Below are 27061 nucleotides of genomic sequence, written 5' to 3' on the forward strand. Positions count from 1 at the left end.
GGGATTACAACATGTGAAATAACTTTGCCAGTATTGAAATCCAGATCTTTGACTTGGTTATGCTGCTTCTGCATGATTTAGACAAATAAGGAGCAAGAAGGTTTAGTATGCATAAAAGGAGAAGATCTGGTAAGTAAATGCCTTTTTTCTTTTGTTTTCATTTTCTATGGGTAGAATAGAATTTTTGTTTTCATTTCATAGACAGCAACTTCAACATATTTTTTGAGTCACTGAACAGTAAATATAAGAATAAAGAGCAATTTTATATTACTGAATTGAGATTGATGTGAACTCGTAAAAAAAAAGCTCACCATGAAAGGTGGGCTTTTTCACCTACGTTGTGAAATTGCTTGGAGTGGGAATTACAGATCTAATATTATAAGAAACCTTTAGCAAAAAATACAATTCCTGCTAAATTATTCCATTCCCCTTTAATGCAACAGATGTTAATAACAAAATAAACCAACTATTTTGAACACAAGCAGGAAAATGGAGAGCAGTCAGCTCTGACTTCTTTTCTCCAGGTTTTCTGGTTGGTTTGCCAAAGATCCTGCACTTGGATTCTCACTGATAGCTCTTTACCTACTAAACAGAGGCTATCCCACTAGGCTGGTGGGCTTATTTGACCGTAAGGGTTTATTTGGGTTGATCAGGAGGCAAGATGGGGGCCTTAGAATTGGTGTGTCTTGATGTGGCTTCTGCAGCAACGTGCACTCAGCCAGCACTTCCATAAAACTTTTGAGTTCCTCAGCTGGAAGTTGCTGTAAATGTGAAATTGCCGTCTGTAACATAAATGTATTGTTTTCCCTCACAAGGTTCTTGAAAGTGCATTGACCTGAAGCTTGCACACTGCTTAAGAATCTCTACCCCGAGAAGCTCCTTGAGAAAAATCACAGTGTATTTTTATGCAAAATAGAATAACAGATCATAATTTCTAAATCTGAAATATATCTAAACCCATTTCTTTTACTTTACTGAAGATAGCTAACAGATTGCCACAGATTTAAAAATTTTGTTTTCTTTTTGGAATTACTTTGTTGACGTTTTATTCTTTGCTTTGAAATGATCTCAGAAAGATCTGTCTCAGGCTTTCAGGAGCAGAGGAGGAATGGTAGGAAAAAACCTGCAAAGTGCTGTTTGCTTTGATTTCATTAGTTTGTTTTAGTTGCTTAATTTACAATTTTTTTCTTCTTTATTTTATTGCACTTTGATAGGATGAAGCTACAGTACTGAAGTGGTTAGTCACATTTTAATTTACATTAAAGTTCATGATGACTTCAGGTCATGACCTGACCTATGTCAAGTTTTATATAAAGACTGAGCTGTGTCTTTGGGAGTTATAGCAGCAGAAAACTTAAGGCATGTCTAAAAATGATTGATCACAGTGAAGAAAGTCAATAGAGGTTGTATTGCCGTGTCCAGAAGTACAGTAACTTTAGGTTTCTGTCAATAGAAAACGATTTATGTCTTGTGACACCTGACACTTTGTGACCGAAGACCTGTATTAAGACTCTAGAAAGAGCTAACGGTAGTTGGTAGCTTGGTTGGAAAATCACTCTATCACATCCCATTACTGAGGCTTTGGTACGGAAGGGTGACAACCTTCAAGGAATTTTTCTCCCTGGCAGGTTTCAGCAGCCACTAGGTGACAATGTTGATCCAGTTTCAGAGTTGTCTGACTGAAAAACTGTTACCAAAGTTAAAAGGGATCACTTCGGAGGCTCTGAGGTTCCGTTACACACAATTTGTGTTCTTTTATGGACTGTGGCTGCCCTTTTCCTTCAGGTTGTAATTGCTGCTATTTTAGTTTTATTGTTTCTGATAATTTAGCTTTGGGTAAGTGTATCTGAAAATTAAGTTATCAGTTTTTGCAGTTGCCTTGCAAACTCAGGGAAGTCAAACATGTACTTGCTTCTAAGTGCTCTACTGTCCTGACGGCATCCTGTTATGATGTGGCAATTGCCATGTTCTTCTACTGCTTTGTACTGCTGGTAGGAGCGCGTTTTATACAGATGTGTCACGTTCCATAGTCCATCTCCATGGTCATAAAAGGCAATATATGAATCCTAGCCAAAAAATAAATTACTAATTTAGAGGGAAAGATCTTCTGACCCCTAAGAAGAGACAAGAAAAAATGATTCAAGGAGGAAAAGGGAGCCTGTAATCCATCTCTGCTGACACCTCCTTCCCTATAGATCAAGGCCATTTAAGAAAGGGCTTTGGATGATTAATTTTTTTTCCTGGACCAAGATGAATGCTCTGCATTTCCTTAGCCCTATTTCTTAATACTTTTCAGAGGCAAGAGGCCTCAATCCACTTTTCTCAGAGAATGTACTTGTGTAAAACAGTGCCCTTTGATAACTGCAGGTTGGTAAAGGACTGGATGCTTGATGGTCAAACAAGGAAGTTGTAAGTAAAGACAAAGGTAATCTGAACCAACTTCTGTCAGGTACCTCAGGTTTATTTTGCCTAAAATGAGCTTGCCATGTCAGTCAGTAGCTGTGTGCCTGCTGAAGTGACATCAGTGCTGCTGCCCACGGGCAATCGTTTGGGTAAACTGAGAATATGCTCTGGGGAAGGCATCCTGAGAGGGTACATCAGAGAGCAAAGTGCCCCTGGGAAGGAGCTCAGTATAAATAGCAGCCATGTGGCCATTATGCAACTAAAGCAATTTGTTGTCACACACCCATTATTGAGTGTAATCTAAATTTAATTGGAGTCAATGTAATAGCAAAATATTTACATGGGTTCTAGCAACAGACTCCAAGCACTTTTGAAAGTTGTTTTGTGTAGTGCTCTGAAGAGAAAAAGCATAAACAGCATTACTAAGATAAACTTAGCATTACTAAGCATTATGACAAAATTAGCACTATAAAAGGAATTATTAGGAATTGATTTTCAGTGTGGTCATTTCACCTGTTGGCCAGCAAAAGTAAAATCATGTAGTTCAGGTATAAATCGTAACACACAAGTGTGTGGACCTTGAGAGTCAAAAAACCCCAGGTTTTGGGAAGTGTCAAATTTTATTTTAATAATTCCCCAAAGAGCGCGTTTACACATAAAACCAGTATGAGAATGTATGTATGTAGTGGCAAATTAGTTTATCTTAAAGAATACAAGTGTGGTAGCTTAGATGAATTAAAAAGCCTGTTTCACTGCCACTTTACATATATTTTGTACGTTCAATTAGTGTTTAGTTCTTACAGTATATGTTTACTAGTTCAGTAATGAAAGAAATTTCCTATTCATCTGAGGGAGCTGCTGTTTGTCACTAGTCCTGTTAGGCTATGAATAACCTTGATATTTTGCTGTTTGAAACTTGTTACTGGATGGGTTACTCTAGCAGCTGTTAACACAGTTCCACACCTGGTCGGTGCAAGCAGTAGCTGTACAACTAAGGTGGAAAATGGCTGTCATTATGTGACATATATCTTATGAAATAGCTGGGGTTTAACTTAACAGAAAAAAATATTTTACTTTCTATTACTCATTTTCTGCATACTGAAATACTTTGAACTGGGTCTAAGGCCTGGACACTAACCTGAATCTTTTTGTGCATAGCTGCTTGGCAAAATGATAAATACAATACAAGCTTGTTAACTTTGCAATGTATTTTATTACTAAGAACAAAGCTGTACTTAGTCTTTAGTGCGAATTTAGTATGAAGTTATTTTATGCAGGCTGCCAAACAAGCCTTAGGATAGGCAAGCTTTACAGTTAAAATCCTCTCAGGTTAGATACGAATGTGAGACCATTGAGATACATTACTGCAAATTCAGAACTACGTCTAACAGTGACGTTTAAGAGAAGACCCTCAGAACAGTAAAATGCCATGTATCCATCTCATGGACTTACTCAGAGCTCCTGGGGAGGACTGGACGGCTACTCAAGGCATGTGAGTTACTCTAGGGGGAAAGAGAAAACTGATTTCAGATTGCTTCCTCATTGCTTTGTGGGGGAAAAAAGGTGTTGAATATGCTTAAATCTCATTCAGCTTTCATCTTCAGAATGTGGGATTTGAAACACATGAGAAAAGTATATTCTCAAAATACCAGCATCCTTAGAACATGGACGAGGAGGGAAATCAAGCAAATTCAGTGAATCCACAGCACGTGGAATGTATTTTTTACTGTAAATATGTAATTTTACTATAACTAAGCATCACTTCTAAAATAACTTGCATCACAGACGTGCACTTGCTCTTCTCTTTCGCAAGCAGATGCTCCTGCCAAGGCAGAAAGGTGTGAGCTGGCTTAATTCTCAAAGCCATGTAGTTACATACACTATCATGGTGCTGAGCCCAAAATAACCAGCACTTCCTGTCAGTGTTGCTTGTAGCAATGTTGCTGGCAGTGGTCCAGCCTCCTGCCTTCTGAGTGCAGAAGAAAGCTGTGTATTTTTCATCACAAAAAAAAAAAAAAAGGAAAAAAAAGGAGGTATATCAACTGTCCATGGAAATACCACCATTTTCTCCACTTGCTTTCCTGCTCAGCTCCATGTTTCACATCCAGGGTGCTCTGTCCTTTGTGCAGTTCCCCCCCAGGCTTTGCTGCTCTTGCTGTAGCTTCCGAGGAGCACCAGTGACCTGCCTAGGCTACTGCTGCCCAGTTGGAAACTGTGCTATTGTTTTCTTTGTCGTATTCTTTCAGAGTTTTTTTCCTTGTTCCAGTCTTATAAATTAGCAAAAATGCTTTAATGCTTCAGTACTAGTCTACCTCTGGTGAAGAAAGAAGTATTTGTAACTAACTTCAGAAGACAGGTCCAGAGTGGCTGCATTCAGAGGTTGGTATCAGCGATGCAAAGCCAAAGTACTGTATTTGTATAATTTGTATGATTTGACTCCACTAACACACAGGGTCAGTTGTGTTTGACAGAGCGTTTATGCCTTTCAGCCTACTCTGGGCTGAAGCACAGTAATTTTTAGGGAATTACCTTTTTGTGTTTTATACAGGTCCAAAGGTGATTGTTAGCACATTCATCATAATAATTACCTTCCATTAATAATATTGGGGCCCTCTAGCACAGTGGAGAATAACATTGCGTGATGTGTGTGTAAGCCTTGTGGGAAGGTTGTACACAACAACCCAATGGAAACCTATAAACACTTCAGAGGAAACTTATCCCCTGCGTAATTCCACTGGACTTTCATGATCACCCCAGTCAGAGTGATATCATCATTGGCAGGTCAGAGAGATCCAAGTGACTATAAAGTACTATTAATACGTTAAAACCAGAGGAGGTTTTTAAAGACCTAAAATGCTAGACTTGGACACTGTAGTTCTCTATTCCAAAAACAAATGAATAGCACACTTATTCACAGCCTAGCTGTGAAATGTTTGTCCTGTGATGGACTGGAAAGGTTGTCCCTTCCTTGGCTACGCCTTGATGACCTGTTAGTGCCATAAGGCAGGGGGGTAGGTTATGAGTTTTGTGATGGAGTTTTGTGGAACAAAATAATCACATTATTTTATATGAAACAGTAACCATTTATTGTTCATTTATTCACTCCTAATGATATTAATCAACAGTGGATATAATTATGTCCAAGTCAGGGGTGAGGGACTAGAGGATTTTTAGTCTATTGCATCACAGATCTATGAAACTATTCTGTTACATGCCAAGACCTCTTCCTTACTGGTTTATTTTAGTGAACACGAGTCATGTAAATAAAAGTACAGCTTTCAAGAAAGGAGTTGTGTGAATGGATAATCTGGTAGCCTGCAATTAAATTTACAGCTCAGAGGTCTTCATAAATAAATGAAAGTGGAAAAAGAAGAAGCAGATACATTTTATTTTTGTTTAAGAATGAAATAATTGTCTTATCTAGCAATGACATCAATAGATAAGTTGTTCTATTCCATTTCCAGAACCAGAATTAAGAGTCTTCAGCCAAAACCCATGCAATGTGATAAGCAAATATTATTCTAAAATTCATGAGTTTTCTACTGAGATGGTTTTTTTTTGGCCAGGTTTCGAAACAGTAGGGAATTTAAAATAAGGCTACAATGCAGATGGGTTTTCTTTTCTAGCTGTACCAAAAATAACTGCAAGCAGCTTAATGATATACCTAATGAAAACAGGTTTCTCCTTTTTGAAGAAGGGCAGGCACTGAAGGATAATGATTTGTTCTGTCCAAGAGTATTTGTGGCTCAACGTTTTGATGATGGCCTTTGTGATAACAAATAAGCAGTAAAGGCGAAAAGGCAGTATGAAAAATTTCAACCATTAGACAGGGCTACAGGCTGTAGAGGTTAATTTCTTCAGAACTGACTGTAAGGGTGATATTACCCAGGGAAATAGTTTAAGTGTATCTATTCATACAGCCAAATGCTGAATGTCACCTGCTGTGTGATCAGACCATGTTATCAGCAGCCCAGTACTCCTATGTTAAGAGAATCCAATAGTCATGTTAATTCATTTTTTTCATAATTGCACATATATTCCCTGTATGTGCATCCATTCCTTTTTTCTTTCATGTTTCATCGGAAGGCCAGTGAGATGCTTATGACTTTTTTAAGGTATCTAAGCAGCCTGCCATACATAAAGAACAGATTTTAATTTTCTAATTTTTTTTTTTTTAAGCAAAACTGGTGATTTTCACCTCTCAGTTTCACACTGACATCCTACATTGTGGGCCCTTTAGTAAGGGTCCTGTATATTTCTAACCATTTATTACACACAAATTTAGGCACTAGTCACTTCAGTATATTGCACTTGCTTTGGTGGGAGTTATCCTGCTGTTCTAAAGATTTTTTTCCTAGTTGATTTATTGAATTAATGGAAAAGTGGAAAAAAAATATCCAAATACATTAGAAACCAACCGCCCAAAGGTGAAACACAAATGCTCGACAGTGCTTGTCATGGATGCATGATGCTGTGATGTCAAGTTTTGGGGAACTGGGAAACCTGGAAGCCAAAAGTGGTACGACCTGTTGAAATAAAATATCTGCATGTTTCGGCTGTGAATGGGCATTACATACACCAAACCGGGAGTGTGCCACTGCCCTGAGTAGCATTTGAAGTAGGTTGGGTGTGGGATGAAACTGTAAGGTCACAAAAAAGTGCGTAGTTTCTATTCCAAGCCTCCCTTAATGTTTATTCACCTAAGCGTTGGTGGCTATTTTCTAGGCAGTGCTGTATGTCTATTAGTGTCAAATGGCGTGGGGGAGAAAAAAAGCAGTAACATTTTCTGAATCTGGAATCAACTCTAACTGTAGAACCTAGACAGAAAGCAAGTATTAAGCTAAACAGGAGTTGTTCAGATTGAGCATTGCTTTTTGCTACAATGTTAAGAAAATCTTGAGCATGTCAAGAAAAAAAGGTGATTTGCCTGCCATTCTATTTAATAAATGAAGCCCACAAATATTTTTCACATCAATTGAATTGCAGTTTACACAGAACTGGAGTTTACACGAATCTCCTCTGTGTATTACAGTGAACCATTTAAAAATAGGATTTTTTTTTTCTCAATAATTCTGAGTATGATTACTTGTCTTGCTGAACATTGAACCAAAACTTATAACTTTTTTAGTTGCAATTAATCCCAGTACTTACACCTATGTTACTAAAGAATGTGAAAACAGATATATTCACTAGTTTGCACTCTTGCAGGTACAATATAGTAACACTTCCTGGGATCTTTACAAACTCCTTTGGGAGAGCTGCATGTTTCATTTAAATAGCTGACGTATTTTCCTGTCTTTGCACACTGTTAGCAACTGCAGCGTTATTTATGCAATTTGATGGAGTATGTGGCTTATGCACGAAGTAGTGGCCTTGCCAGATAAACAGTTCAATGTTGCTCTTCAGCCTTCGGTTAGCAGTTCCAGCTTTCCCCTTCTCAGAGTTTTTTTTTTTCTTTTTCAGACAAAAGCCAGATGGATCAGAAGTGATAAATACAATGCTGTTTTAGTGGAATGTAAAATATTGCCATGCAATATTATGCCATTCCTCTTAATAGGTCAGAAAAGATGTTCTTTCAGGTACTTTTTTTTTTCTTTTGTATTCTGTGCATCTTGCTTAATACTTTGGTTGGTATAAGCAGAAATGTTTGCTGATTGCTCCTTTTTTACGTTTGTACTATTAAAGCTATACAGTAAAGCAGTTTAGTATTTTATACATATCTAGCTTTATAGGCACAAAAGAGAGGGATAAGCTTTTAGCGTTAATGATTTATTTTATTTTGGGGAAACAAGAAATATCGTTTAGGAAATTCTCCTTGGGAGGTTGCAGAGTGCGTTTCTTCTGTAATATTCTGCATTAATACAAAATGGTAGTTGCCTGTTAAAAAATTAAAAAGCTCAGTGCAGAGAAAATGTTCTAAAATTATCTAAGCATGTGCACTGCTGTGTTCTGATGTGTTTATTTGAAATTCTCTCCTGCAGAGGTTATTTATGTAGAATAACATTTAATAAAGCTGGAGAAATTCTGAATGTGCTTACCAGATCCAAATGTGCACATAAATCTGAAGACACAATTTCACTCCAGTCTGCACCGGAGGCTGGGAGCGCCTCACTAAGCCGTGCCGTTTCTAGGTCATATGGTTCACTTCCTGCAGCAGGGATGCAACACTTCTGAAAGGCAAATGCTTTGCTGCTCTTTGAGTACTTACAGTGAAGAGTGCGATATGGAATTGGAGAAGGTAGAGCGGAATATCAGTGCTGCTGTGGAGCGTGGGAGGGCGGCTCAGCCGGCACGGGCTGAGCTCCTCAGGGGTGTTGTGCTGCCCCTGGTCTCTCTTCTCATGGTCTGGCCCACAGAAATTTTGCAGGTGGCCAAAGCAGTAAGAACAGCTGTAATGTTGTAGGTGTCTTGTGCACATCTGTGAAAATCATTCTAATTTCCAGTAGTGCCTACCAGTTCAAAAAAAATGCCCAGTGTTGGTTAAGCTGTAGGATTCGCCATGACATTTGATGAGCTGTTTCAGTGCTAATAATTATTTTCACTGTTAGATTTTGAGCCCTGTTTCTAGTTTGATGTTTTGATTTCTACTCCCAGCCCTTTGGTAACAATTTTTTCTTCGTGTAAATTCATACAAGCTGTGACCTTAATTTTTTTTTATTAAATGAAAATGATTAAGCTCCTTTTAAGCTACATTTTCAATCCTGTATTTTCTTTTCTGATTCTTCTGCAGCTGATTCTTCTTGATTTGTAGACATTGATACTGAATTATTGCAGCTTATGTAAACATGGAAGTAAATATTTATATCCCTAAACGATATTCCCTATTTCAGCAAGGAAAGATCACATTAGCCCTTTGCTGCAATGTCATACATGGGAAATCACGATTACCAGATCATTTGCCTTCTCTGAACTGAATCCTCAACCCATCTTTTGTTTCTAGATGTACAATCTTGCCTTTGATTTCTTGGCACTGGAAGTAACCCACTGCTCTTTGCATGACTTCCATCTTCTTGTTCCCCACTGTGTATCATTTGCAGACTTCAACACTGTAACGGGTGTGTTGTCCCCCAGATCATTAATTATTTTACAGGGAAAACATCTGACTCCATTCCTTTCCTTTTCTCAAACTAAAGCCCCCATGCTATGTTTTATTACTAAATCGTGTAACCCGCTGCCTGTGGTGTGCATCCCTTCCCCAAATCTCTGCCCTTCAGAGGTTTTCCAGCAGTTCTGCTGGGCGCAGTGTCACGGAGAGGGGCAGGTGACTCACCCTGAACTGGTGCCAGTTTAGTTTGACAAGTGGTGGTGTCTCAGGCTGGCTTTTCCCTGCCAGTGCAGGAGAGAGAGGACCAACAGTGAAGGTGTGTCCTGGACACTAACGTGTCTCTTCTAAAGCTGCCTGAGAATGTCGCCAGCAGTCAGCGTTGACAGTCAGACTCCGCATTGCTGAAGCGCTTTGGCAGAGGCAAGAGGGACCTGAAAATATCCCTGTGAGCTTCCACCGTCCTCGGTTTGGGTGTCTGTGGCTAGGAATGAGTCTCCTCTCACAGAAGTGACAGTACACGGTAATTGCAAGGCCACCTATAAGAAGAAAGTTAACTGCCAGCTTTGCCAGGGATATTATGTGCTTTAACAAGGGATGTCACTCATGTGACAAGGTGCTAGGTAAACAGCCAGCCAGCCTTCAGCACCTTCATGCAGAAAACATCTAACACCTAGCTCAGGTTTGGGGCTAGGAGGAGCATTTGCAAAACGTGTCTTAAATTGAACTGCCAACAGTAGTATTAATTTTAGAAGACCTTCATAGATCTCCCATCTAACTGCACCAGACCAGATGGCATCACAGCATTAACTGCTATTCTTGGAGTCTTGTGAGTTAAGCTGGGGAGAGAACAACATGCTGGAGGCACCACAACAATTTTTCTATGAGGATGGGGGGCAAAAGGAGAGCAGGGAAGACAGTACATCAAGCATCTTCAAAACTGTTGCATAAAATCCAGTGTATCAAATATCAGTAGTAAAGCTGGCATACAAGCTCTGGAAATTTCTTAGAATTTGAATCAGAAATGTGTAGAGCTGTAGAAGAGATCAAACTTGGGTGTGTATAAGTGTTCAATAAGCATCCATTATTTCAATTTCACATAGAATGTTTTTTTATTGTTTATTCTCTAGGAAATTCAACAACATTTAAAATTACTTTTCCTGATTGTATTCTCATTACCAGTCCATCTTTAAATGTGTTCAGTAAGGGATACTGTAGAGGAATTGTAGAGGAATGAAGGCAGGTTAATTAACATTGATAATATACAGCTGTGGGCTGGCTTCAGGGGCAGCGGGCTGGCTGACGTGGATCATGTGCAGCTGTGGCTGGTTCCTACAAAGTAGTTAAATACCTCTAAGGGGGCTGGAAGAGGAGCTCTGGATGAAGAGAGACCCAGAAGAAGGAGAGGGAGAGCACCCTGGATGTAGGAGAGATGAGGAGAGGCCCTGGGAGAAGCAGGGGGCCTGGGTGAGGAGAGGCTGGCTGGGAGAGCAGCTGGAGAAGGAAGAACCTGGACGCAGCAGAGGCAAGGAGCAGGGTGGGCTGGCCTGAAGGGGATGGAGAAACAGCCCAGGCAGTAGATGACCTGATGAAACCTTGTGGGGGGTTGGTGGCCGTGCTGGGGCAAGGTGTGGGGACTCCTTATTGGTTAACCTGGGATGGTAGAAGCCTTGTTGCAGCCGGATGGTTTTGCGAGTGCTGTGACAGATATGTTCAGTGGTTGGCCTATATAGTCATAGTGGTTTTGCTGGCAGGGAACTCCTGAACCTGAGGAAGAGATGGCTGAACTTTTTTGCACAAAAGAATGGTCCTACCAACCCATTGGGACACTATGAGGGAGTAACACATTACATGCTCACACAGCTTACAAGTGAGAAAAGAATTGCTAAAATACTACAATGGGTGTTCATCTCCATATAGTAAAAGGTGTAAGTCTTCTTGCTGTAAGAGCTGCAAATTCAGTGGAAAAGCTGATTTAAATTATTTTTAAAAATTTAGGAACTGCTTTTCGTATGAGTAGGTGGTAGCAGGATGAAACTTGCCTGTCAATACATCATCAAGCTTGTTCTTGAAAGGCAATTAAATCAAACCTACCTATCTGAGGACCCAGACTTTGAGCCCTGAGATCTGTTTGTAGCATGTTCACCACTAAAACTAGCGTTGCCAGTGCGTGTGCTTTTTTTTGTGGTGGAATAGTTTGATGTTTCTGCTCAAGCCCGTGGTAGTGAACAGCTCACTGCATCTTGTGGTTTTTGGAAGTGAGCTTTCTCAACAGCGAGCCCCTCAAGTCAGATTGCCTTAGCTTCATTTGGCAGACCAGCTTTTTTGAGAATTTCAGAGCCTCTGCTACTAAAATAAGTGTAATTATTGCTCCAGCGATTAAAATGAGGTCTCTCCAAAAGAACTCAAGACACTTGATTGGGAGAAGCCTCTTACAAACCCCCAGCTCGTTCCCAGTCAGCTGCCCCAAGGGCTTCATCCTCATGGGAGCTGGGGTTGCGCATCTGGTGTTTTCCAGAGAGAGTGCAGAGATGTCTTCTAACCAGAGTTTTAGATACAGAATATGACAGTCACAGTTCCAAGGATTGTCAAAAATTGTCACTTCCTCCAGGCTGAGCAAGCTGTCCAGGGCCCCGGGAGGAACCGAGGTCAGACTGTTGTTCTGTAGATAAAGCCTTTTGGTGTGGGCAGGCAGGGCAGGCAGGTCGGCCAGCTCCCGGGAGCTGCAGTCGATGTGTAAACCCTTCGTCTCTCCCAGTGACTTACAATCGCAGGAGGGAGGACAGCCTTCGCTTTGGGTCATGTGGCACAGCAGCGATAGGGCGAATCCTGCAACAGTGATGAATTCTGTCTTGTTCATGCTTCAGCTACCCAGAGAGTAAGAATAATGATCTGATAAGTATGATTTGTTAGCATGTGTCTAAACGGAGAACTACAACACAGCTATGCCTCTCAGGATTGCTCGTGAGGTTTAGGATTTTGGAAGAAAACCTTTAGCTTTCTATTTCTTACATAGAGCCATTCTTCCTGACATCAAGTGGCATAAATGCAACTGGGAGAGAGCACAGTGCTTCCATCTTGTCTCTAGTTCATTGCTTTTCCTTCTTAATTGTACAGAATATATTATTGTTCAGAGTTCTAGAACAGAATGTCACCAGGAGATAATGGTAAAAACTAGGTTAGTTTTATGCAAAGATTTGGATTTCATTTCTGTATCTTCATAGATCTAGTGTTAAAATTGTGTGATGAAGTCAGTTTTCAAGATTGAGCTTAAGAGATTGATTAATTGTAAATGTCTAAAAATCATCTGAGAGTATGAACATTCTGACTGGGAAGTACGCATTTTTATGTGGCAAAATTTTTTTTTTGCCTTGTAACTTCATGCATCTCTGAACATATGATTCAAGATTTGTAAGAATAGAGAACTGTAAATTTTGCATATCTGGTATTGCTCATCTTTTAGGGTTAAATAACCGTGCTTTGGGCTAGCAGGTAATTATCTGTTTTGCTATGCCATTCCTGCTTCTGTAGAGTGGAACCCACTAACCTTCCATCTTAGTCCTTTCTATTCAGCAGCTTAAAACCTCTAAGGCTATTCCCTTCCCGTATTTCCTACTACGTTGCTGCATTTAGAAATACATAGCTAGCCTTGGAACCAGATAGAAATTTGAAATACAAACTCCCTTGCACAGGTTGGAGAATTTTCAAACTTGAAACAATCTTTCTTTATGATTTGAATACATCCCATAATTAAAATGTATTTCATTCTCCTCCTCCTCCCCCTCCCCCCCCCCCCCCTTAATTTGCCATAAGTAAATATTGAAGCAAAAATATCTGGATATATATTGCCTTGGATACTACATGGAAATGTATAGATACTGTAAAAAGTGTTGGGTGTTTATACACTAGACACTTAAAGAAAACTCCTTCTTAACTGAAGAAGGTGAAAAAGGCTGTAGAATTTGTTTGCAGGCAAGCATTAGAAGCACATTGAGTATAATTTTAAAATCGGGCTGGACAAAGCCTGAGAAATAGCAAGCAGGTAGAACAGACCTATTAACAACAAAAAATGCTGAATAAAAGAGGTTTTACATACTAAGGTCATAAGGAGCCTCAATGATACCAGTGTAGAATGGAATTTGGAAAGAAATTTCGTCAAAATCATGTTTTCAAGTGTAAAGATATTTCAGATTAATAATAAAAAAAGGTTTTCCTCTTAAAATAAGCTGAGACCTTTGTCTCTCTAGTAGATTTCATTTAATAAAGACTAAAATTGTAAGGAATATTGCTTAATTTTGTTTTAAATTTGCTTTGATTTATTTACAAGGATTATTGATCAGCTTTCCAAAATAGTTAGACATGTTTTGATTCCTGATCTAAATACTGTATTTGTATATTTAAAATTAGATTAATGCTATGTAAAATTATAAACTACAGGGAAGCTGAAATATAAATCTTAACAATCTCCAATGTCTTTGTTAGCAAGTAGTTTATGTGAATATCTTTGGTATGAATCTAGATACTCATCTGCTATTTTTCAGGAAATTTACTAGAGCTGGGTTTTTTTTTTTTCAAAGTTGGCATCTTAAAAGGACAGGCTGTCAACTGAACAAAACAAAGTTAAGCAATATCTGTAGAAAAGATGATCTCTTTTGATTTAGTGTAGAAACAGCAAGCAATTACAAATAAAACAGAACTGTGGCAAAAATGCAGAAAGAAAGAGTTGGTGAGATGCCTGGCTGACACTTACCCTTAGTTATTCCCTCTTGGTTCCTTTCCTCCTGCTTGGTACAAAGTGTTGCAGTACAACTGGCAACTGGAGCTGACTGTAGAGTCAGTGAGGAAGTGTGTTAAGGAAGATGAGCTCTTTCCTAGGCATAAGAGGAAACCTTCCCATTAGAAGATGCTAGATATGGTTGACATGTCACAGCATATAGCGCTTGGGCTGCTTTTGTATTTTTTGCAGCCAAGAGGAAATGCTTCTGAGTTTTGTTTTTTTTTTTCTGGTGTTATATTTTTCCCATTAAACCTGACAATGTCTGGAAAAATCTAAAACGACTCGCCTTTATTTTGTGTGGCAGCATTCCTTAAGACGCATGGCATAGATTGCCTGATATGGGGAACGGGAATGAGGGAAGACTGATATTTATGAAATCTATGGCCTAGAGATGTACTTTTTTTAAAAAAAAGACAATTTTTTTTTTCCTCAGCTGTAATAATCTACAGGTATAAAAGTTGGTTTGGGCTTCAGCTGCTGACACATGCAAGCCCAAGCAAGATACAAGGGAGCTGAAGTTAGTGCTTGAGAGAGACTGCTTCTGTTTCGGTGTCTGGTATCTGCCTTGCCACTGATCAAAGTAAAATTTGTAAAACCAGACTTCAAAATAACTTACATTAGTCAGATGAGATTATTAAGGGATAGAGAAATATTGTTGCCATTACATTGAAGCAATTTATTTAGTAGGACTAGTATTTAATTGTGGTCACTCATGTTCAAGAAAGATTAAGGCAACAAGCGAAAGGAAGGTTTCTGTGATGATCAGGAGTTTGGACAAAATATCTGATGCAAAGAGCTGAGTGACATGTCTCCTGCCATGTGGAGCAATGCAGCAATACCTGAGCCAGGGCACCCTGGGCAGGTCAGTGCCCCTGGCACAGCCTTGGGTGGCACATGTGTATGGAGCAATGGATCAATTCCTGTTTTGGTTCTTGTGATATTTTCTGGAACATAACTGTTGTGTAGTGTCCTGGTTTGGTCTGGAGTTTAGGAATGGCTTCCAGAATAGTCAGGAAGGTGTGCTGGGAAAGGCTCGCTGCCGCGGTTAGCACGGCTCCCTTATGGGCATGTATGTAGCCTTCCTTCCCAGTCACCAGGGCTGTGTGTTGCTCAGAAAAGGACAATGATCCTGCAGATTTCTTCACACTAAAGTTGCTGAAGAATAGCAACTGCTGAATAATAGTAATGGGACATCTTAGAACATAACACGCTCTGTGTATATTTGGCTAGAAAGCCAGTAATTAAGGATGACACAAGTTTATAATATATATGTATCTGTTCACCTAAATAAAGAATGCTGTGTTTCTGTAAAACAAAAACAAAGATAGGATCTTGGTTTTAATTTTTTTTTGTACATAAAATTTTGCAATAGAACTGAAATAAGCTTTCCTTTGCTTTAGTTACCAAACACTAAGACAGCAGCTGACATTTGGAAACGCAGCATGTTGTGGATCTGATGTTTAATTCAGGGAAGTTCTTGTGTAGTGTGTTGTTTTGGGCTCTGTGTTCTGCATTTGGAAATGAAACCCAGGTGGGTTTCAGACAATGCGGATGTGGAGCGGAGCCCTACTTCTGAGCTGCTGTTTAGAGATAACATGCTGTTCTCGGGGGGGAAGGGAAATTTCTGACATTTAAAATTATTCTGGTAGCAATTCTTATTGTTTAATTCTTGCTTATATTTAAAGTACTTTTCTTCATTAAGTCTAAACAATTACTGGTAGCCTGAAGTTTGTTAGGAACTTCCTTTGAAAAAACCACACTTAATATGCATCTCCTTTAGTATTTTAAAAGGTAATTTAGACAGTGCTGGAGGGAGAAGATAGAAATACTTCTACCCCCATTTGAACTTTGATCTTTTCTACAAGATGAGGAAAGTGATTCCTCCCTTGTTGAAATGAATAGTTCATCTGCCTGTCAGATGTTCAACATCTGGACCTGGGACTGCACTGCTAATAATGGGAACAGCCTTAGGTCTACCTTAGGAATTGTTTGGGTTTTTTAAATGTACATCACTAGGTCATAGATCTCATAAATATCTGTCTTCCCTTATTCCCGTTCCCCATATCAGGCAATCTATGGCATAGGTCTTAAGGAATGCTGCCACGCAAAATAAAAAATTTTCCTGTTATATACTGAAATAAAATACTGCCTTTTTGCATTGAAAGAGATGCAAAATATTTGGAATCCTCTGGAATCCGTATTCAAATTCTGTGCTGTGGGTAGTCCTACATTCCTCTGGCTGCTGTGTCACATGTGGTTGGAGCGGTGGCTGGGTCCCTGAATCCGTTCCTTGTGAGGAGGACATGGGCCGCTCCCTTCGGCTCTGTGTGGAGGTGAACGTATGCAGGGAGTGTCTGGCACAAGCGAAGCTTAGGATACAAGGCATTTGCATGTGGGATTTTAGGGCTACAGCTTTTTGTAGGCCAGATGAAGATTCTTCATTTAAGAGGATTTATTGAGAGCCAATTTGAAAAAAGTTATAATCTGCTATAATCTTGTTATAGTCTGAAAATATATTTTTCACGGAATGAATCCATTTGAACTTTTTGTGAATGAGAGAGGCTCTGTCTCTTCTCAGCGGGGAGGTATTTCTGAACACTCCTGTTTTCCAAACAAACCTTCCTTGCTACCTTACCCCCTAGAAGCACACCTCTGGACTTGTTTTCTTTGGAGGCCTTGGCTTTTCCAGTCAGTACCATGGATGCTACATCTCGCTGCTTATATAGGGAGAAAAAAGTATTGGAGGGAGATCATGAATTTCCTTGCACTTAAGAATAAAAGCTGCAAGTTAATAAATGTGCAGTTCAAATGCATGACCCACTAAGAGGAAATTCAAGCAGAATATGCCATTACTTTTTATAGACAGTTTTAAGAAGTTATAGTAATTTATTGCTGTCAATGACCTGTTATTGACCTAGAAACACAGAATCTTTCTCGAGCACTATTTCAATTTCCAATGCTAAAAAATCTTGCCATGTCACATTGTTAATAGACAGCAAAAATGCTTCTGATTTAAGTTTTATCATGTTAATTAAATCTGTCCTTTCACATTTTCAAATCAGTTGGTGGGAACATCCTAAGCAAAATATTTCTATATAATTGGATGCGAGTCCCTGGTAATTAATGAATTAGACAAATAATCAAAAAGAAGGAAAAAAGAATGTTAATGAAATTCATTCACACACAAAATATTGCTTGCAGAATGAATGAATTAAAGAAAATCTGTGATTTCTTTCACATCAGGAGTTATTGTCACCCCAGGGCCAAAATATTCCTTTTATCTACTGCATTCTAGAGAACTAGTCTGCTAAAGCTTTTTTAGTATTGATACATAGGAGGACTCTGAATTTCACCCTGTCCATATTCTGCTTATTGCGTTGTTTCCCGTGGCACACTTACCATGGTTTTACCTGATTTAATTTCCCCACTATTAAATCAAACATCCTATTTCCTCAGAAGATTATTACACAGGCAGATAAACTCTTGTCATTTAGGGAATTCTCCTCTTGAATTGTACTCCACTTATGCTATAAAATAATTCTTTCTTCTCTCGCCTGTTCTTGTAGCCTCCCTCCTTGCTGTTTTCAGGATGCAAAACTGCATAGTTGCTGTGCAAGCTTCAGCTATTGCTCGTCCTCCCACCAGGTGTCACACAAGTTATGCTTTTGCATACACTGAATCAACATTTAGATATAATTTATCAATTAAAAATTGTCTGAAAGGCTGAAATATTATATTATTTTAGGAAATTCCCTTTTTCATAACCTCAAAGATAAAAATGTAAGATATGTACAAAATGTCTATATTAAATGGTCTGACTAGATCAGGTAGCTATTCATGTTTGTGTTTTATGGAACCCTTAGGGTTTTGAGCCTGTTAATGAAAATAAATATTCATGGATAATTTGGATTCAAACCATCCTCGGGAAAATATTGATACCATTTATGCTAAGTTCTAACAATGATAGAGTGCAGATGAGGAAGCTTCTAGGGAGAGAATCTCTAAACCCACCAGTGGAAGACCACCACAACAGCAGTGTTCCCCACCCCAGGGCAGTGCCTGGGCAGCTCCCTGTGCTCCTGGTTCCATCAATAAGCCCCGAGTGCACCCCAGGGAGCCCAACCATCCCAGTAGTGATGGTGCAGCTGCTGCTTCTGCATGGCTTCCACGGGCTGAGTGGGACATACTGGGCTTAGTAAAATGGAGCCACCTGTGCCCCTCTGCCCCTTGCTTTGCTGAATTAAATATTTTTTGCCCCAATGACAAGTAATTAGTTTTCTAGCTCTTTCTGCACAGTCACTGTTAATCACAATGCAATACCATGGTTCAGTCAAACAGTCACAACAGGACACTGCATTTGTGGGGATGTTTTGTTTGGGATCAGAATTGAACTTTCAGAGAAAATCTCATGATCTCAGTTTTCTATGCATGCCTTTTTAGATGAAACTAAACTGCAATATTTGCTCTGGAAATAAATCTGATTTGTTCCAGGTACTAATGGAGGTATAATACTTGGGACCAGATTAAAGATAGCCCAAAATAGCACCTCCTCTCCTAGTATATGTGGCTGGATGTAGTATCCTCAGCTCCAGATTGTTTTGCTGCCTTGATCCAGCTCTTTGGGCCATTCTGTTTGTCGATCCAGTGTTGCCAGTGTGACAGCCAGAGAACTGGTCATAAAGGAACCTTGTTTGAAAACTGTGGTAACTATGCAGTCAAGCCTGCTAAAGGCATTTAAGCATCTTTACCAAGTTACTTCATAATAGCTGTAGTAGCACTGTAAAAGGCATGAGATCAGGGAGCGCTCTGAGTGTTGTGTTGTCCTTTTTGAAGGAGCTGGGTGATAAACAAAGTCAGTCTGCAGCCCCATTTGCTCAGGTCCTGCTAGTTTGTGTGAAGAGTTGGAAATGTTGAAGGCAGGGCATTGAACTTCAGGGTCACACTGAACAGTTGCTCTTGGAAAGATCAATTAGAAATTAATTAGGGTCTGATGTAAAAGACTGTATTGGAAAAGCTCAAGTGATGAGTTTACCATGGTAATTCATTATAGAACTCATTGTTCATAATTAATTGATAAGATGGTTAGGTTTTATATTGCCCTCTATAAAGCTGTGACTTCATGGTTTTTTTTTGAATAAACCAGCCAACTCTGGATATGTTTTCAATGGTGAATTAATTATTTCCAGATGTGACCAGCGACAGTCACATTACTCCTTCCACACTAATGCTGTATTTACACACCATTTGTGTGGCTAAAACTTGCAGATATGCCCAGTTGTGTTCTTTGTGCCACAGTAAACTGCAGAAGATTTTGCCCAGCCTTCTGATCACACAGGGAGGGCCACAGAAAGTCACTGCAGACAGATCTAATTCAGTTCTGCTGGACTGCAGAACACTGCAAAGCAGATGGATTGCCAGGAACGCGCACCCAGCTCACCCATTTAACCCACTTCAGAAGATACCCAAATGATTTTCATGTGGCTGGGAGGGCAGTCATGAACAACACTCTCAAACTGTGTTACCACATGGTATTTGCTTTAGTATGTGAGATAACACTATGGCCAATCCCCCTTTTCCAATTCTTGTGTTGCATCCCCCATACTATTATACCTGCATTTTAAAACAACATAATATTTTTGTAAAAATAACCAAAAAAACCCCCCACATCCACAAACCTTTTTATTTAGTGGGTTTGGTGTTTTGAACCGTTAAAGTTGATGTTTTCCAAGTTCTGCTCACAGTCATTAAGGCTAGATATTGCTAATGAAAGCTGATCACAAGCCTACAAGCGTTGGGTTCTGAAGGAAATCTTTTATATAGCGTGACCTGTGATAAAATCACAGAAGCTGAAAATGCTGCTGTGCTAGTCCTGTTATTTCCTATCGCTGAATCCTAATATAGGAACACTTTGGAGTGTCAGTTTTATCAAGCTGGCAGATGAATTAATCATATGGTCACATATACCAGGGAATAAATAAGCAGTGCTCCTCTGAGGAGGACTGTAAATTCCTTAAAAGATGCTTCAAGTCTCTTCCCGCATAATCTAATTCTTTCCTTGCCCTCGTTTGCTCTCTCTAGCTCAAACACAGTGTTGATGACTCTACTTCAGCAAAACTTCCTACATTTAATGGAGCTAGTTGGAGGTTATGTATAATTTATTTCCACATCAGTTCTGATGAATCTTGTTGGTTTGATGTTATCCTGCAGTGACACTCACGGTGTCATTCTCCCCATGCTGATAAGCACAGAACACCGGGAGTATCTCAGCCTCTAATGGGAAAAAGCCCGAGCCTGGAATGAGAAGAAAGCTTTCTGACCTTGGTCAAGCGCTCACCCTGAGCACGTGTCTGAAATCGGCTGGTATTTGCCTTGCACCTTGGCTGGCTGCTCCCGCAGGTCTAGCTGCGGCACCTTTATTTGAACAAACTAAAGAACATTGTTCAGGTTTTATGACTACAGAAAACATGTGTACTTTACTTTTTAAATGAGTCCTCATGTGAAGTATTCCGAAATATGAGTTTTTTTCAGATAAAAGGATGAAGAAAGAAAAATCCATGGGATTCTCCTTCCTATTAAGTCTCTGTCACTGTCTCCCTTCAGAAGTATATTATACTTCTTGCTCTTTGAAGGGAGGCTTCCATTATGACCTAGGTGTGCTAGTGGGATCATGGTGCTTTGCCTGAGATTTTGCCTCTGTGCTTTGCTTTTTGCCTTTACTCACCATCTACATTCTCTTAGATGTCTCAGTTTGTTTCCTAATGAACCCAATTGTTTTTCCTTTTCTTCTTCTCCAAACTCTGTGGCATTTCTGATAAATCTCTATGGACAAGACACAATTTACAGTATGGAGGAAGCCTTTCTAGACTATATGGCAAGCCTATATTCTACCTCCAGTTTAATCACTGTTGCTAAATTGCTACAGCTGAACAGAGCTTTGGTACACATTTTAGCTTTTGCTCAGTTTGTAAATCTGGCATTTGGCAAAAAAAAAAGTGTCAAAATTATAGTAATTCTTTCTTAATCATGCTCTGGAAGTCAATAGGGTGAAAAGGGGTGTTTCACTTCTGTGAATAAAGCTGGGCTGAGGTGGGCAGAGACAGCTCCTTGCCTGCAGAACCTGCAGGTGCTGTTTGAGATTAGTTGTTCATCCCATATGAAAGAAAAGGTGGGGAGGAGGTTATCCCACCCCTCTACAGCCAGAAGTACAGTTAAAACCAAAAAAATACGGAAAAAGAAACAAGAAAAAGAGCTACTCAGGTTAGTAAACTGTCACCCCAAGGTTGGTGTAAAGGAAGCAGTGCTTGCGGGAACTGTCACCTAAGCACTGTCTTGGGCTTTGTGTCACGTGCCAGCCTCTGGCTGATGGAGGGGTTTTTGGAAGGGAAAAAAAACCTGCTAGGGCTTGGACCTGGGGCTGATATGGCCAGGACTTTGCTGAATCACCTCCATATATAGAGTCAGTAAACAGGCATTTTTTTTTTTTTTTTTTTTTTAGGGAATGGGTGAAAAAATGGTATGTTACCTGTGGGTTGAGAATAATCTGAATCCATTAATTCAAAGAGTTCCCAAATCACATTGTGTTCCTGATGTGTCAAACAGGGCTATCAAACCCTTGTGTTTGAAAATCCTCATTCGAGAAGCTTCTCATTTTGACTGTGATTAATAGCGGAATAAAAGAACATACAGAGCAGTCAGCAGTTTTACTCGGGGCAAAGTTCCTTACGGATATAAATTGAACATCTGAGGGAAGAAGCACAGACGCTAATTCTCAATTCAGTGAATACTGAGATTTTCTCAGCCTTTAGGATATTGGATACAACTAGTAAATAGTGCAGATGTCACCTTATTTTTAGGTTTTTATTGTTTCTAAGGAAGCCTGTAAACTGAAATTCAGTACCTGTCTTTCTTGTTCAGAGTCAGCAAATAGCATCTTGAAGAGGGTGAAGATACCTGTGGCTCTGAACAAACGTTCTTGAGATTAGTCTTTGAAAGGTTTTAAAGATCTTCCTGGGGTGTTGGTATGATGTGAATTTTCATGAGTGCAGGGTTGCTGACAATATTTTTCATCTACAGGAAAAAAACCCAAGCGCGGAATGCTTAAAATACAATGTAAAGTCTGGGTGCTACTTCATACAGCATAAAAATAATGGCAATGTCATTGCACAACCACTGCTTTTCTGAATCAGATGAGTGTGTAAAACTGCTGGCATGATTGGACTGTGGCAAAGGTTTATGTAGTAATCTTTGGCAATGTGGAAAAGGAGGGCCCCGGCATAGCTAACACCACACTCTTACCAACTTTGAAAGACAGCCATGATGTTTATTGCACACCAAAAGCCACAGAGTCACTCGGACTCCATTTAGAGCCTTAAGTGTACTGCAGATATATTGAAAGTAAATGTGATTTCTTTTTTCTTTAGAAAAACAGAGTGGACACATAATATGCAGGTCTTGTTCGCACTTGAACCTGCTCAGAAGCATCTACTGCTGACAAATTCCATATGTGAACACATGCTGCAGTAAGTGTCTGTTTCCTTCACTTAAGCCAAAAACATCCAGCAAAGCTGAAGAAGAAAAAGGCATCTTATACCAAAATAATAGCCACATGCTGAAGTAGTTGCATCTTATGAGTCACAGCAAGTTATCTTTATTTAAGAGGGGAGAAAAGGGAAGTTGAACAGCTTATATCTCTTAAGTGTTTTTCTCTAAAAGCCTGCCTTTCTGACTGCTCCAGGTCCTCCTTTCAGCACTTTGCTGCTACTAGAGGTAGAGGTACGCTCTTCAACACTTGGTTTTTCTCTTTCATCCTGCCATCTGTTCCACCTATTACAGCTCTGTTATTTCCAATGCAGATGTGTGCAATATGCAAATGTATCCTGCAGGTGTTGTTGTCCTGGGGAGAGGAAGTGTAGTTTGTGTTGATTAACAGCATGGTTCAGTCTGTATGTAGTTCTATTATTTTAACTGTTCGTTTTTTGAGGGGGTATGTGTAAAAGTCATCTAGAAGCTCAGGCATGGTGCAGAGCCCTGTTAGAGCCCATTGCTAGGGTTATAGTCTAAAGCACATGTAACTCATAGTCAATAAAGATGCATTCGACCTAGTGCTATATATCACAGCCTGAGATTTGGTGTTTTGTATGTGGTAGTTTTCCCCCAAAACTTATGCTTTGTCAGAGTGTAAGCCAAAAAAATCAATCTGCTGTTATTTTCACGTTAGAGTTAAGCGGGCAAAAGACAGATACCATTGAATGAGCTTTCGTAATGTAATTTCAACAGTATGAACTATATATATATTTGCCTTTGAGAACTTTATGAATAGAAGCTAAGGATTGACTCCTATCTTTGAAAGCTTCCTATTTTTTGCCCTATTTAGCTAACGTAAACTGAGGCAGTTCACCTTGCAATGTAAGGGAAAGACAGGGACCAAGAGATAGCTGCATGGATGGCAAGTCACTGGATCTGCTGGAATCTGTGCTCTGAACAGATTTAGGAAAAGTTGACACTTGCTGACAAAGTTGGTCAGTGAGACAGCTTCAGAGAAGATGTGGGAGCTAGTCTGCAGGTTAGCTAATAATGATAGTATTGATGGTAATGATTCCAAAGCTTATGATTTACTTTAAGGGAAAAAAAAGGCAGAAAACAAGGACCATCACTGTAGCACTTCAAAGCCTGTGTGCAGTTCGTCCCCACGTGTGGGAAGGGTTGATCAGCTTAGCCAGTGCTGCAGCCGGAATGCCATGGAAGCTGTCATGCCATGAAGAATTCGGAATGTCCTAACTGCTGCTTATAGGAAAATAAAATCAGATAACAGAGTGTTACTGAGGCAGTCTGTTAAGTGATGTTACTGGTATTAACTACTGAGTTCAGGCACCACAGCTCTGAGTAGGAGTATTTTGCTTTAGACTTTTGAAATACATATAAATCTTCTGGGTTTTGATACTTCACCCACCAGACTGTCTCAGACTGGTCAAATAAGCGTATAGAATGTAAACAGGAATAATATAATCTGCCTGAAAAACAAAATAATTTTTCCCCATTCCTTGACTTTGTCAATACCCCTAACAGCCCCCCCTAAACAGCAAACCTACATTACCCATCTCTTAAGCCAAAAATTTGTGATGAGAGCTGAGTCCCTTTGGCATCAATGGTTTAAAACTGTAAATGTTGCAAGTCTCAAGCAAGTTCCTTTCAAGTCTTTAAATTCTTGATATACTATTGTTTTCAGGCTAGAGTTGATTTTTCTTTATGCATAAGGAGCTAGGTAAAAAAAGGGATTAAGGATAAAAATAATTTCCAGATTCTGGGGTAACACAGGAGAAAGTGAAAAGAAGGTTCAGCCTGAAAGTGGATACTATCAACCCAGTAACATAGCATAGACAATAAATAAAGGAGGAATATTATGTTTGATCATACTGTGCTAGGAGGTAAAATGTAAATACATGTTGACTACTGTAATACAAAAATTCTTAGGGATCTTTTTACTGATGTTCAGTTCTGCATTATGTTTTTCATTCAAAACCAGATTGGTTGGGTGAAGAAATAAACTCTTACCCTTACACCTCCCCCCCCCCCCAACTTAGTGACCAAAGATTTTTACTATCTTAACTGTTTCTTGAAGCCTTACATACTTTGTCTGATTGAGTTTATTTACTTTTGAATTTTAGTTTTTGCTTACAGTATATAAGAACTATGTTCCCAAACACCTTCTGAAACATTATTGCTACTTTTTCTTCAAAACCATTTTCAGTAAAGTAGCAAAGGGGAGTTTTTGCTCCCTTCTGCTACTTTTGGAGTTCTAGATTATAATTTGTAAAATGCTTTGGCATAGGGATGCTTGTATTGACATTAATAGACCGACATCCTTCTCAAAAAATAATTCACAACACTTTTTTTCAAAAATACTTTCATATCACCATGTTTCATATCTAGAAAGAGAAATTACTAGCAGCCCTAACTTTCAGCAGCTGCCGACCCACCATCCTTTGAAATCAAGGTCTTGTTAAGCTCTCTCTAGATAAGTACATAATACAAATTCCTATATAACAGTAACTGTGTTTCCTTTGCTTAGAAAGATGAAGTTCTTGGCTCTTAAGCCTGTGAAAAAAATTCTTAGTCTGATTTTAAATTACAGCTTGTCTGCTACTTTTTTATATATATATTTTAGCATATAAGAAAACATACAACTTGGATCATAAGTACTGGAGTTTTACATTTATTAAATAAGGTGATGAATGTTCTTACAGGGAGACTGCTTTTAAATTGCTATGGTTTGCAAAAGGAAAATACTAAAAATTAGAAGCTTTTAAAAATGATTGTAGCATTTATTGTATTTCTGTAGGTATTTAATTCTAGATGAGAAGATAACGGCTATCTAAATTGCATTTCTGGGTGGCAAGCTATTTTTATGAACGTTTACAGTGGTTTAACCCTGAAGCATACCATACAAGAGAAGAAATGTAAACCAAATTGACATTGAGTTACAGGTAAAAGTATTTAACATATTTGAAACAATGGGAAGAGGATTTTTAGTATGTGAAACAAGAATCGCCAGAAAATTGAAAAACGCATGGGAGAAAAAAATCCATCTTTTTGCAGAAAGTATGCTGAGATCTACAATAATTTTTAGAGATTTAAAGAGTCACTTTATAGTCTGCACAACGTGATGGGCACTCTTGCGCAATGTGTTTTTGGTAGATATAAAACTCTTCCTTACACTTTAAATTCTTTCTTTTCAATGTGTTATTACAATTCCTATGGCAACTAAAACACACTTCAGAATCGATGCATGCCAGTAAACATCATTGCCAGTGTTCTGTGGCTCAGATACACTCAAGTTTTTTCTGAGCTAATGTGGCTGGATTTTCTACAAGTAAATGTAACGCTAATGAAGGAGCTGCCTACACAAAGCAGATGGAAGTGCAGGCCTGCACAAAGCGGCCTTCTCCATCCTCCCCCTCCAGCTTTCCTAGCTCTGAAAGAGCCCCTGGGCTGTAAGATGAAAGGATAACTCTTCCTTCCCCTCCCACACCCAGCCTGCCTGTGATGAGGGGCACCAGAACAACGGTGGCTAGCAGTGGCCCTGGTGTCCAGGAGCAGCCCGTTTCGGATTAGGCCTGCTCTGTGCTAGCAGCTTGCGTTGTTCTTATTTATAGCTGTGATTAAACAATGCGAAAGGCTGCGTGCATAGCTTTTCTTGTTCTGGGGACAAGAAGGGAAGACTGAGTGTAAATTGCTTATTTCAGCTGATTTCATTTGGTCTGATTTATACTATATTCGAAAAGGCTGATTTAAACTAGTTTAACTCAAGAGGTGTATGTAAAGTTGAAGTGGGTGCCCCATTGGTCAGGGCTTTCATTTAGGACGTGGGAGAGCTGGGTTTAATTCCTTCCTCTGCGTAACATGCAATTATTTACGCAAAGTGGAGCAGCTCCAACAGGAAAGATTAAGAGAAAACCCAGCAGGTCAGTAGTGCACTGGGTAGAGAATTTGTGATGCTATGGGAGACCAAAGTTAAATCCCTATTCAGATTAAATCTTCCCCTTCCTGGGTGAGAACCATGCCCCTGGACTGTTGGTTATACTGCAGAGCTGTTGATGCAATTTACAGTATCAACAAAATAAAATTCAATTTAATGAAGCGCACTTTTTCTGGCTGAAGTATTTCACTGGAAAATTCCTGGTCTGTTCTGCTTAAGTTTGTTCTTCCAGCTGTGTGAAGGGACTAATATGTCATCTCCTCGTCCCTCTGACATGCGGAGGACTTCACTTACCGGGCTCTGGTCCCTCTCTGGAGGGAAGGACCGTTAGTGTAGCTGTCTTCACCAATTCATCAGGGGTACT

At 39.4% G+C, this 27061-nt stretch overlaps 1 protein-coding gene across 3 annotated transcripts; it reads right to left on the minus strand.

Moving 5' to 3' along the window:
• Positions 1 to 4262: 4262 nt before the first annotated feature.
• Positions 4263 to 14298, minus strand: GP9 (glycoprotein IX platelet). 3 transcript variants are annotated; one of them, XR_005104069.1, is made up of 3 exons: positions 14196 to 14298; positions 9674 to 9984; positions 4263 to 8852 (listed from the first exon to the last, which is right to left on the minus strand). XR_005104069.1 is itself a non-coding variant. In XM_037386679.1 (2 exons), the coding sequence occupies exon 2, from the start codon at positions 12303 to 12305 to the stop codon at positions 11679 to 11681; it is 627 nt and encodes a 208-aa protein (XP_037242576.1). In that variant the 5' UTR covers positions 12306 to 12312; positions 14196 to 14298; the 3' UTR covers positions 10539 to 11678. The 3 variants fall into 3 exon arrangements, 2 of the variants coding, with proteins under 2 accessions (XP_037242576.1, XP_037242577.1); XM_037386679.1 differs by lacking the exons at positions 4263 to 8852; positions 9674 to 9984 and adding an exon at positions 10539 to 12312; XM_037386680.1 differs by lacking the exons at positions 4263 to 8852; positions 9674 to 9984 and adding an exon at positions 10539 to 12337.
• Between the last annotated feature and the right edge of the window lie 12763 nt (positions 14299 to 27061).

This window comes from Falco rusticolus, chromosome 4 (assembly GCF_015220075.1).
Source record: "Falco rusticolus isolate bFalRus1 chromosome 4, bFalRus1.pri, whole genome shotgun sequence".
Lineage (NCBI taxonomy): Eukaryota > Metazoa > Chordata > Aves > Falconiformes > Falconidae > Falco > Falco rusticolus.